We start from the raw sequence: 13,707 nt of genomic DNA on the forward strand, positions 1-13,707 counted from the left end.
TGAAGGGATTCCCTCTTCCTTCATCATCCTCTCGTCAGTGTCAGCAGCACATGTCTGCTCTTGGAGCCACGCCCTCACGTACTCTGTCCCTCCACACCAAGCCAGGCCTCTGATGAGCACGGGGCAGCTCTCCTTGCCCCAGTTCCCCTTTAGCTGGAGCTCACCTGCCCACTGAGCAGTGCAGACCTGTTCTGAAAACACACTCTCCTGAGATTTGTCCCAGTGAATCTTCCCCCTTGTCTTTGGAAGGTTACTCTTTTCCCCCTTGGGATTTCAAGGTCTGCTGTCTGCCTGGCTGGCTCACCTGGGTACCAGGCGTCCACACCAGAGCCTTAGTCACTGTGGCTGGCCCTGTACTTGTAAGTGTGGGGCACTGCCCATGAGCAGAGGGCACTGCCTGGCTCTGAGTCCAGACTCCATCCAGCAATGGCTGAAGGACCGTGAGTGATGTACCTGCCTTTTAAAGCCTGTTTACCCCTCTGTGAAGTGGGCATGACCGTTACCTCCACCTTGCATACCTCAGGGCTGGTATGTGAGGATTGACTGAGTTGGTGAAGGTTAGTTGACATTTCCTGAGTTCTGTCTCGGAAGGACCACTTCTCAACCCCCATCCTCTGTCACCTCCCAAAGTCACTTCTGCATTGTGTCCTTCATACCACAGTTTAACACCTCTGTCTTGGAAAGGTGTCTCGTTTGTTCAGTTTGATTCTTTATTTTAATTTAACGTACATACCAGGGAACTCAACTTTTTCTTTCTATAATATGTTTAAATATAAATAAACATATAAACGTAAACAGTCAGCAGACCTTTGGAACTCAAAATTAAGTCAAGTTCATTTCCAAGGCATGTTGATTCTTACAGGACATATAAGGACCACAACAGAGTTTTCTTTCCTGAGTTGGGACCTACAGGTATCCATTGAGGGCCCTCCATCAAATAGAGCTTCACTGAATGCACAGCATCCCTCACCCCAGTGGCCATAGTCGCATGTGTACGGATATCGGGAGGCGAGAGTTTGTTTTAGCAGGTACTCCTCTGTTGAATAAAAAATGAGCACTTATCTCAAAGGGGGAAGAGGAAGTCTGCCCTTGATAATATGGATAATATGTAATTCTCTCTTGGGTAAATAGATTCCTGATCATGCAACTCAGTAGAACTGCAATCACATTTTTAAACTCTAAGGTGACGTTAGCATAAACATCCCATGTCCTAGTTATTGATCTGTTGCTGCGGTAATGGTATTACCCAATTGAACTTCTGACATTGGAGAACTTGCAGTGGCTGCAATTGCATTTTTCTTTTATTCCTGCAATTTAATTCAACTCGCACGTCCAACTGTGATCTCTGTGAAAAAGTGTTGTTTTGCAGGAGTCTGCATAGAATGTTAAATCTCTCTCTCTCCTAGTAGGAAAGTTCATTCTTGGCTTGAATCCCAGAAACACACCTACAAAATGAAATACTCAAGAAACTTCCAGTTAGGAGCTCAAAGTGAGGTGTGTTCCCAAGAGTTACACAACTTCTGCCTTTTGGGGGTCGACTTTTCTGGTGCTAGTTTTATCCAGTAAATCATTCCCCATAGATACATGTCCCATAATCATCACCCTAAAACTGGGGGTAAGTGGGGCTTAAATGAGAAGTGGGAGGTCCAGCCTGGAGGCTGTCGTCTGCTGTAGCAGCGTCTCTTCACTGGCAGAACAGAAGGATAGGGGATGGGAGACATGGTGTTTCAGACTTTGAAACTTGCATACTCACTTTGTTACGCCTGGAGTCCAGAAGATTCCATCACTGCATCAGAAAACTGGTCTGTGTGATAATCCTTTCCCAATTCTTCTGAGGGGGTGTCATGCTGTGTGGGAATTTAATCTGGCTCAGTGGCCCTCAGTGAGAACTTGAGTGCAAGTCTAGAATTGGTGAGTCCCTCGTGGACAGTGAAATAGTAATTACTGGATCACTAACACCTACTCAAATGGCTAAAGTAAAAAATACAGGCAACACCAAGTGCCATCATGTATGCAGAGCAATTAAAACTCTCAGATATTGCTGGAGGGAGGGAAGAATGGTGTAGACGCTTTGGACAAATAGTATGGCAGTTTCTTTTGAAGTTAAACGTACTTTTCATGCAACCCAGCAACCCCATTGCTGGATGTTTACCCTGGAGTAATGACACATCACACACAAACCTGCAATGAATATTTATAGCAACTTGATTCATAACCACCAAAAACTTAAAACGACCCAAATGTTCTTCAGCAGGTGAATGTATAAGCAAAGTGTGGCATGTGACACACCATGGAATACTCCTTACAATCGAAAGGAGCAAACTGTTGATACATGCAACAATTTGGATGAAATGTGAGGGAATTATGCTGAGAGAAAAAAGCTGATCCCACAAGGTTACATACTGTATGATGCCTTCCATATGACATTCTCTAAGAGAGAAAAACATAGTGACAGAACACAGATCAGGTTGCCCCATGGTCAGGTTGGAGGGAGGACATGACCTCAGAGGAAAGCGTGAGGGCATGTGATGGGACTGTCCTGTGTCCTGGGCCCAGAAACCTGTACTTGTGTTCAGATGCATACAACGATCCCCCTAAAAAGTCACTTTTACTGCATGTCTTTTAAGAAAATTAAATTAAAAAGTGAAATAAAAATCTCCTTGGTGTCTCTGGAAGGCATAGTGAGAGGTGTGAATAGATCTGTAATCCTAGGGCTGGGAGTGCATGGTGCGTGCGTGAACCTGTGGGCTGGGGGGTTAGGGGGTATTGCCTGTGTTGGAGAACATAGCTCAGGAGCATGCTTAGAAAGGATTAAATATTTATTTATGTAAATAAATAAATAAGAATTTATTATAACATCTCTTCATTCTTTGGCCAGTGAGCAGTTTGATGATTACTATTATTGGGGGGGGGGCGAGAGAATATGTCATGGTGGATCCCAGCGCAATCTCAGAAGACCTCACAAGGTTGGGCAGTGGTATGGAGGAAGATGTGGCCAAAGATAGTGTCCGGGAGGCCTCACCGTGGGCTTGGTTGGGTTTTGAAGAAGGAGGGGTCCGCCTTGTGTATGTATGAGGGGAGAGGGAATTCCATGCTGAGGGATCCAGCATCAATTGAAACCTGAGCTCCCCTCACCTGCTTGGGACGTTACAGGTGGGGAACCTGGGAGGAAGACTGAAAGCAAGTCACGTGGGATAGTTTGCAGCTAGAGCATAAGCCTTGGCACTCTTAGCAGTGGCAGGATGTCCAAAGGACATCAGTGCCTTCCCTTGGGGGCTTGCAACCTAACAACACGTATTGCTAAAGAACTTCTTTGATCAGAAAAATCCGAGAGGAAGGTACTGTGAAAGAATAAATCTAGCCCTGCTTCTGGCTCATGTTGACACACATATCCTGAGCCCCACCCAATCCTACACCCACAGCAGGCTGGGTCCTCTTTTTCCGTACCAGAGGCAGCAGGCTCCAGGCTGCCATGATTGCCGAGAGCTACCGGAGATCACAGGTCACTGCCCCACACCACCTGGCCACTTCCACTTAGCCCTGGGAGTAGGAGTTTCCAAAATCTTGGTTTATTTTATATATTTCATTTTATTTTGAAACAGATTGTCATTTATTTGTCTTTTACAACAAGATATCTGGGCATAGGCTAGGGCCACTGCTAGTGCATGTGGCACTTTTATGTAGATCATAGAAGAGTGCCCCTTCTGAATAGACGGATTGCAGAAGAGCTCCCCAGCACTGTTGGAACAGCCCTGCACCCTCTTGGGAAAGCTGAGCATGGAGTGAATTTCAACCCTCAGTTACCTAAACCTCGGGGCCTTGGTTTCCTGAGACCAAGAGGCTCCAGTATCTTGAGCATGTGGACCCTGGTTTCCATTCTTTTTGCCACAAGTCTCAAAATTAATTCCATTTATTTTTCACTGGGAAGAGACAAGACACCTTGCCCAAGAAGGTCTGAGCGCACAGATGTATTATCACCTCCCCGGATCAAGGAGCCCTTTTCTGTGGGATTTCAATCTGTCTTCTACTCAACACTTGCTAAACCTCGTCCAAGTCTTTTCCTGAGGTTTGCTTCTCCTTATACCAGCTGCATGAGAAATGGCAACAAAAGCAGTGGCTTCAGGGAGAGCTGGGGAGGGGCAGGTGGGTGCACTGGGATTCGGGCAAAAGCAACCTGATTCGATAAAGCTGACTGCTCCACACTCAGAGCTCTGTTTGCTCAGTTGTAAAGATGAGGATAAGCGTGGGCTCTGTCTGTGCCCTGGATTCAGTTCAGAGGGCAAGACTGTCTTGCAGCCCATTATTCACATGGAGGCAGCCGTGCCTGGGCCTCGGTTGCTGCCTGCAGTAGCCTCCTTCTCATGGCTGGAGCCAAGCACCCTTCTTAGCAGGATATAAATGCCAGCATCCCCATCCCATGTTTCCTAAAAGCTAATAGGTATATGGCCCAGCAATGCAGCTAGGTCTGTTGCAGCCCAGGGTCCAGCTACGCCATGGGGGGCAGGGCTGCAGGGGTTGGAGGGGTGTGTATGTGTGTGTGTGTGTCTTGGGGGGTGGGAGTTGTGCCATATGAGAGAGTCCTAGAGCCTCTTTATTCCAGTGTTGTTCCTCACCAAATAGGGGGAGAGGACGGCTCTCCTCCCATGCTGACATAAAATGCAGTGACTTATTATATGCACCCACCCCAGTCCTCTCCCACTAAGGCAGCCCATTCCCTGTTCCCTTCTCTTCTGTCACCATCCTGACTAATCTATCAGTCTGCTCAGCTGTCAGACAAAGTACCATAGATTGGGTGGCTTAAACAAATATTTCTCACAGTTCTGGAGACTAGAAGTCTGAGATCAAGTTGTCTGCAGGGCCAGTGTCTTCTGAGGCCTCTTGCCTTGGCTGATAAATGGCCATCTTCTCCCTGTATCTTTACATGATCTTCTCTCTATATGTATATGAGTCCTAATGTCCTCTCCTTATAAGGACACAAGTCATCTCGGATTAGGGCCCACTCTAATGACCTCATTTTACCTGAATTACCTCTTTAAAAACCCTGATTCCAGATATAGTCACATTCTGGGGTATTGCAGGTAAGGGCTTCAACATATGAATTTTGCAGGGACACAATTCAGCCCATAACAACTAATTTCCTGGAATCTCTTCCTTATGTGTCAGAAGATATCCAGGACTACTTAGTTCACATAGTTGTTGGTAACTCATGAAGATCTCAGAAGGTACACAAATGGATAGTTGAGCTGACACTCTAGAGAAAAATGATGACACCAGAACATTTATTCATTCAGCAGGCACGTGTTTAGCATCTTCTGTGGGGTAGGCCCAGTGGTGCCAGAATCATTCCATACATCATCTCATTTAAGTCTTCATTTACATCAGCAGGGTAGGTCCTTGAGTGCCCGTGATGGAACTGGCCCAAGGTCTCACAGCTGGCATTTGACCCAGTTCCTCCTGCACCCACGCTCTGCACGCAGCCACCGGGTGACGGCCTCTCTCCTCACCTCCTTGCCGTGAACACTTTCACTGAACTGGGAGAATTTCCTTTTATTCTCACCTTCCTTGGGTGCAGTGACACGTGTCTACATCTGAACCTCCATCCCCTCTTGCTCATAGAATCCCATTCCAGACTAGGGAGTGGATTCTTCATGACTAGGAGGAAATGTATGAAAAGTGAGATTAAAGGCACATAAAACAAAGGGGTTTAGAACCTACGAGACTCCAAGCAGTTGACACAAATACCAGGCCTTTGTTGGAGGAGTAGAAAGAGAAATGGACCAGGAGTCTCTTCAGGCTGGGTGAAAGGGAAAAGAAGGTAAAACCAAACAGTCCTGGGAAAGAGGAAATGGCACTATTGCTTCTCACATGTTTAGAAAGTTCTGGAGCCTCTTCTAAAGGACCCTACCAGAACTTCCAGCTGTTGGTCCCCAGCCCCCTCCTGTTTCCGGGAACACAGCAACAACAGACCTAAGTGTAAAGCTCATGTCTGAGGCCTGGAAGCTGTCCACAGTTTCCTTTGTGTTTTCCAGTGCAATCGAGAGCTGCTGCAGGCGTGTTTTTGAACAGCCAGTTCAAGAGTATTAAATTCTGGGCTTCCCTGGTGACACAGTGGTTGAGAGTCCGCCTGCCGATGCAGGGGACATGGGTTCGTGCCCCGGTCCGGGAAGATCCCACATGCCGCAGAGCGGCTGGGCCCATGAGCCATGGCCGCGGAGCTTGTGCGTCCGGAGCCTGTGCTCCACAACGGGAGAGGACACAACAGTGAGAGGCCCGCGTACCACACACACACACACAAAAAGTATTAAATTTTGTCTTCTTGAGTGCTGATGCCCCATGTACTTCCTGAACCACCAGGAACAGGACGGGGGCTTGAAGAGAGGGTCATTTGAGGGCCAGAAGCTGTCAGGGAACTAACAGAAGTATGTCTTGACTCACCTTCGGAGACCCATTCACTGTACTCCAGTTCTTGAATTGCCGTACACATTAGGAGTGATTCCTTATCTTAAATCCAAACAGGTTTGTGTTGGCAAGATGGCAGACATCACCTGACATACAGATAGGGCGCTGCAGCAGGTCCCTCACCCTGCCTCTGCCTCGTTGCAATTGCCCACTTTAACCTTTACATTCTGCTCCTGGCTCCCAGTTTTACTACCAGTTCTACAGTCTTACCTGGTCTCACTGATACGCCATTAATTTTCTCTAAGCTACTTCTTAATGCGCCTAAACCTTCCACTAAAGCGTCAGTGCAAAGAAAGGTAGCTGGGTGAAAACTGGTGAGGAGTCTACGTTTTGCCCATTTCAGTGGCTGTTAGGAATTTATTTCTAGTTAAACAAGCTGGGAAATGTAATTAAGCACATGGTTGATGGGGATAACCAAGGGTGCATGCCAGAAAAACAATACGTTCTTTAAAGGTGCCAAGGGCTAATATTATGCATCTCCTGTTGGAAACTGTATACACTTCACAATTCAGCGCCTCCTGCGTGCTGCCTCATATCTTCAATCAAATTATAATATTCCAGAAATATGCATAAGGGAAATGATTCTACACATTATGGTGGGTTGTTGCTTGTAGCAGTAATTGAAGTACCTTTCCACTTATGAAAGTACTAATTTTATTTGTTTTTATTGCTTTTCTAGATGCAATTATTTATTTAGTGTGCTTTTGGCTTTATTAAATTATGTTTACTATAGGAACATCATAAAAATGTATGAAAACAACACATCAGCCAAGCCAGCCTGGTGACCTGTATTGAGAAAGCTAGTGTTGTTTTTCATATCCAAACGTAATGGAATAACTTAAGAATAAACAGAATCTACGCTAGAAAACAATGCAATTTCAAAGTAATGTAATAAAACACCTGGACAATATGATTTCATAAATCTTGGTTCTAAAATTTACATGAGTTGGGTTTTGTGTGCTTATTTGAGGACACATGGCGTTTCTAAATGGAATCATTATAATGTGAAATGTAATTAAACTGAAAGGCAAGATGTAAATGGTATTTTTGTTGGCTGGTAAGATATGGACGACTAAGAAACAACATAAAGATTTTTGGTATCAAAAGACAAGCAGAAGGCTCTGATCCCTAAATTGTCCTTAACGCTGAAATTTAAAAAGGGCCAGACAATTTTGAAGGTCGCTCGGCGGTCGCCCCTGACCAGTCAATACTGGCCGTAAGGAGTTCTTTACATTCTCTCTTTGTCTCTTGCTACCTGTCCTCTAGTGTGATGCTTCATCTCAAAAGAAAAGAGGCTTTTTGCTTTTGGCATACTTTTTAAGAAACTTAAATTGAATGTGTACGATTTATTTGTCCTGAATTCTGGTGAGTTAACCAAGGTATAACCCCAAAAATAAAAATAAAACAATGACAACACAGCCAAAGCAGCCAAAAAACAAAAGCAGGGCTGCTTAAATGAAAGTGATGTGTCTTTTACGACTATAAATTAGTGACCAGCTTTTATTTTTCTAATTGTGAATTAAAATTAATTAATGTGCTGTTTAAATAATGTACCATCTAGAAAATTTGAAAGGTACCAACCGATGTCTACAAAAAAGGTTGAGTCTCTCTCCAGCCACCCCATTTACTTCCCCAGAGGGAACCTTGGAGACCAGGTTCTTGACTTCCAGGAGAGTTCCAAGGGTTTTCTGAGTATATAACATATATACATGTATATATACTCCCATACAGTACACAAATGATAGGAAAACATACAGTATACATATACAGCTCCATCTATCATTCTTTTTAAAGACTGTACCGGATACTCCATTATGAATGCATCAGGCTCCTATTGATGTCCACTGAAGTGCTTGCAGTTTTTTGCTTGTACCAATAAACACTTCCACCAACAATATACAAGAGGACCTGTTTCTTTCTGTTTCTTTTGGAAAACTTTTAGTTTCTTTGTCAACTTGAAAGACAAAAACTGATGTCTAAGTGATTTTAAATCTCTCTTGTCTTATTTTGAGAGAGGTTGAGTCACACTTAATATGTGTAAGAGCCTTTGTGTTTCTCTTCCTGTGCACTCTCTGGTCCTGTCTCTTGTTCTTTGCTTAATTTTCTAATGGACTGTTGGCCATTATCTTTGTTAAACTGTAAGGCCCTTTCATATGAGTTGCAAATATTTTGCTCATGTTTTCAATTGTCCTTTGACTTTATTTAGAGAATATTCTGCAATATACAGCATGAAAATTTACATATCTTTTTTCTGTTGCTCCTGGATTTTGTGTTAGACTTTGAAACACCTTCCATATGCTGAGATTATTTTTTTGAAAATTTCCCCACACATTCTTCTAACACTTTTATGAGTTCATTTTCCATATTAAAATTTTAATTCATCTGGAATTTACCTAATGTAAAGAATGACATAAAGGATATGATTTGTTTTTCAAATGGCTACCCGAGTATCCCAACACCATTTTTTGAAAAATAATATTTGGGTTAATTTCTGGATGTTTTCATCAGTCCCACTGAGGTCTATTCATTTGTTGATACCACAGTGTTTTAATTATAGCAGCTTTATTTTTAATATGACTGGAGTTGGATCACCAATTATTCTTTATTTTTATAATGTTTCTTAATCATGGTAAGAAAAAAAATCTATGACTACATTATCAAGAATTATTTTTAACAAAGCTTTTAAAATTTTTATTAAATGCCTTTCCAGCATCTATAGAGATAACCATATGGTTTTTCTCTCTGTTACTACTGTGAATTATATTAATAGATTTTTCTAATATTGAACCATCTTTGCATTCCTGGAAAAAAGTCAACTTGAACATGATTATCTATTTTTAGTGTGCCTTTTCATAGTCTCTGAGTAAATCTGATTTATGCTAATTTATACTAATACATGAAATTGTTCTAAAATATGTGAAGTTTTTACTTTTCTGTAATGCTCTGGATCCGTTTAATTATACTGGAATTGTCTGTTCCTTAAAGGAATCTCTCTTAGAAATTCTCTTATCAAACTGTGCTGGTGCTTTTGACAATATTTTCTTGCCTGCCTTCTGGCCTTCCTTCCTCTGTTCCTTTCTTTTCATTTTTTATTTTTGATGGTAGTTAGTACATTGACATTTTCTGGAGCTAATGTTCATAATTTATATTTTTCTGGACTAGTACTCATTTTATCCTGTATTTCAAGGTTTTTGCAATACGTTGAGCAAAGTTGAAGTTTTAAAACGTCTTTCATTTTATTATACCTCCTTTCTCATTTCCTATTTGATTCATTTTTGCTTTTTCCCTTTTTATCTTGATTAATTTTTTTGTTTGTTTCATTGGTGTTTTTCAAGCACAGGCTTTTGGATATTTTTGTTTATTCTACTGTTTTCTATTTTCTGACTTATACAGTCTAGTGTTAATTTTTTTCATTCTTCCTTCTGCTTTTCTTTATTTTGTTCTTTTTTTTTTTACTAACTTCAGTTGGATGCTTGATCCATTTAATTCATGTTGTTTAATATAGATATTTAAGGTTGTGATTTTTCTCTGAGTACTACATTCTTTAGGTTCTGGCATGTAATATCTTCATCATTATTTTCAAGATATGCTGAAATTTCAGTTTTATACAGGTTAAGTCACTGAAAATTTCTAGATGGTAGCATTCTAGTTTTGTTGTCAATTTTTGGGACTTTTTGTTTCTGTCTCTACCTCTAGTTTATCCTTTTGATGAGAGACTGTAGTTACATTATTTTTACTTTTCAGAATTAAAGTTTACTTTGTGGCCTCATGTTTAATCATTTTTTTTGTTAGTATTCTGTGACAACTTAAAAATAAATCATAGTGTTTTTTGCAAGACATAGTGTTCTGTATAAGATAACAAGATCTATCTTATGTTATTTAGGTTTTACATACCCTTTTAAATTTTTTGTCCATTTGTTTCCCTTTGAATCCCCAAAATGCTATGAAAATACATGCCTGATGAATGTATGTGTGATGTTGAACTCCCAGCAGTCAGCTCAAATTGTGTTGTGTTTTGTCTTATAGCCAAAGATTGCCGAAGAGAACTTGACCTATGCTGAGCTGGAGCTGATCAAGCCCCACCAGGCTGCCAAAGGCATTCCCACCAGCACCGTCTATGCCCAGATCCTCTTTGAGGAGAACAAACTGTAACTCTGCATCGTATTTAATATCTGCCACCCCAGTTATTTATGAAACCTCGGATACAAAGTCCTTATTTTTGTATTTTCACTAGTGCCTTCTGTGTGGTGGGAGCCCCATTCCAATGGCATCCCAGGTGCCTTCAGAGAGGTACAAGGCTCCTCTCTGCAAAAGAGCAGGGGCTGCAGCCCTTGGACAAATCTCCCAGAGCAAGATTTTCTGGGTCTGAGTCCTGAGCGGTGAGGACTCTTGATTCTGGGACCATCCAAGGAGATTTTCTGCTGAGCCAAACCCCTTCATGTTTCTTCTTGTTTCTCTGGGTTTTATAATTTTTAATCTGAATTTTGATCTTCTACCCTTCCTGTATCTGTGATATCAAGCTCATAATATATAGCTAGAGGAAATGCCATTATAGGCCCAAGTGTGAGATGGTAGATATGTACTAATTGGTTTTCAAAGGATCAGATAACATTGCCAGGGCACCCAGAGCAGTGCAAAGTGCTTATTGCAAGCAGTCACTCAAGATAGCATCTCTTGTTTTAAATAGATGCACTGACCCTGGTGATTCAAGGGCAAAGAGACAGACTGTGAGGCAGTCTGACATCTAAGCTGACAGTGAACTATCTGGATACCCCAGTGCCCATTTCTCTACCCACTATCACCCACGGCCACCGGACAAGTAGAACATCTTTCATTCTGAAGGGCTTCCACCCCTTTGGCAGGGGGGCTTATCCTGGTATAGAGACTTATATTCTCCAAGAAGTTCTCACTCACCCTTTTCCAAAGGATCCGGGGGGTTTGCCATCGATTGACAGAATGGAAGAAGGGGACCTCTTGGAAGTGTGCCAAGGTTACCAACTCTAATTGAATGTCCACTCGTGTGAGAGCATAGCCTTTTGCCTGGTTCCCCAATGGTAGGAGAGTAGGAGGTATAAGCAGGGCTGGAAAAATGTGTCCTGAACACCCTTCTGTTATAAAGTGCCTTGCCCGACTCAACTTTGCATGTGAATTCTGATTGGCTTGGCTGGGAGGCAGTGATGCATATGGCAAATAGATCCATGGGGAAGTGGCTCTGTGGGCCTACATGACATCCAGGATCTCACTGAAGGCGGATCCGTTCTGGTACAGAGTCATCCTATCAGCTGTGTTGTTAAGGACACACTTCTTGATGTGTGAGTGTGGTCTGGGTGGATTTTTAGTGCACACTACAGAAGTTGTTTGGCTTTGTAATGGACCGTGTATATATGGTAAATTATATATTTTAAACACAACCTTGAGTGTGAGTTGTGCCCCTCTGTACAGCCATGTGAACTTGGTTGAGTTTCTTATCCCCTAATTGTCTCAGACTCTATGTTTATACAAAGGTGAGTTAACCTCTCATAGAATTCTTGTAATGGGATAATGACTATTGGAAGATTCTGGACACTATAAATAGCTACACAAGTACACTATGGTAACATACATGCTAAAACCAGTCCATATTTTCAAAATGAAAATGTCTTTACTATTTAAGGCTCTCATTGCAATAACTTTAAAAAGTAAATATTTCTCCGTAAACTTAGCTCTACAGTAACTTTCCCAAAGACCCATGATAGCTTACTGGAAAGGGACCAATCGGGAGCAGGTAATGATTTTCCAGAAGCAAAAATAACCTGACTTTACAAAGAGGAAGTCATTCTCTCTAGCCTGTACCTGCATCTCATTCCCTCCCTTTCTGCCAGATTTCCAAGGTAGTGAATAAACTGTGCAGTTTTTGAGGAGGAACTTCCCAGAGCATCTCTTTAGGACAGGAGGATATAAGGTTAGTACACCATTCATATCATAATTATCCTAGGCATCCTATCATATTTTTATCATGGCAGTCTTCCAGCAGAACATGGTTATATGGTGTTTTGGGGAAGGAGGATGATTCCCTGATTTGCACAAGGACTTACTTGGACTGGTGGGGCCCTGGGAGTGCCAGGTGGGAGTGGAGAGTTGGGGTGTGTGAAGAGGCGATGCTGGGGAGAGGGCCATGGAGTAGGAGATCTCCAGGCCTCTGCAGAACTGAACTTCGATCACCCCAAAACCCACCCCCTTAAATTCAGTGGGAGCTCCGTGCCATCACATATGGAAGTGAATGCATTCCACCAAGAAGAGCACAAGCTTTGAAGAGCTGGTAACTGTAGGTTAAGTCCAACAAGTCATTGCTATTCAATGATTCAATTCAGACTCTCCTAAACTCTGGTCATAGCTGCATACATCCACACTGAGGTGCGTGAGTGGGGGACCTGCTGACATAGGGTATAAAAGGAGGCGGCAAGACCATCACTGTCTACTGAAAATGCTTCCCAAGGGAATCATGGAAGCTCTTGACAACATCTAAGCAGAGCTTGTAACACTATTATCTTTATTTTTTTTATTTTTTTATTTTTTTTGGTGGTATGCGGGCCTCTCACTGTTGTGGCCTCCCCCGTTGCGGAGCACAGGCTCCGGATGCGCAGGCTCCGGACGCGCAGGCCCAGCGGCCATGGCTCACGGGCCCAGCCGCCCCGCGGCATATGGGATCCTCCCAGACCGGGGCACGAACCTGTATCCCCTGCATCGGCAGGCGGACTCTCAACCACTGCGCCACCAGGGAGGCCCCCACTATTATCTTTAGAAGCAAACTGTCCAAGCTCTGCTCAGAACTGGGAGCAATGGATGATTTGCACCTGACGCTTCTTCGGGATGATAAACCTTGATATTATTGTCATAATAAACTTAAAAATGGGTCTACTTATTTGTTCTCTATCAAATACACCACTAAGTCTGTACTGACATTTCTAAAGATAAGTAAAGGAATACACATCATTCAAATAGAAATTAGGAAAAATTCTTCAACTTGTTTTGCTATAAAGCATCTGTGGGAGCAACTATAGACAAGCTGTTTTCAACATGGAAAATGGCCTGTGCGTTTAAATAAAGTTAGAACAAAGAACCCATTGCTCAGAATGGAATGCAGTGGTACTTGGAGGCAGAGTGCACATACTCTCAGATTCAATGGTGGATTTCGGCCTAGGCCATGCATGGCAGAATCTTCACAGGAGGAGAGGAGGGGGAAAGGGGTATTCCCCGAATGCAACTGTC

General features: G+C 42.7%; 1 protein-coding gene across 1 annotated transcript in view; it reads left to right on the forward strand.

Moving 5' to 3' along the window:
• The window catches only part of VSTM4 (V-set and transmembrane domain containing 4), a 90,604-nt gene extending 78,734 nt beyond the window's left edge, over positions 1–11,870 (forward strand). Inside the window, exon 8 of the mRNA XM_060103167.1 lies at positions 10,486–11,870. Coding sequence (XP_059959150.1) covers positions 10,486–10,611 — 126 coding nt within the window. The 3' untranslated portion in view covers positions 10,612–11,870. The remainder of the gene's footprint in view (positions 1–10,485) is intronic.
• Positions 11,871–13,707: the final 1,837 nt, after the last annotated feature.

The sequence above is a fragment of the Mesoplodon densirostris genome, chromosome 1 (assembly GCF_025265405.1).
Source record: "Mesoplodon densirostris isolate mMesDen1 chromosome 1, mMesDen1 primary haplotype, whole genome shotgun sequence".
Classification (NCBI taxonomy): domain Eukaryota; kingdom Metazoa; phylum Chordata; class Mammalia; order Artiodactyla; family Ziphiidae; genus Mesoplodon; species Mesoplodon densirostris.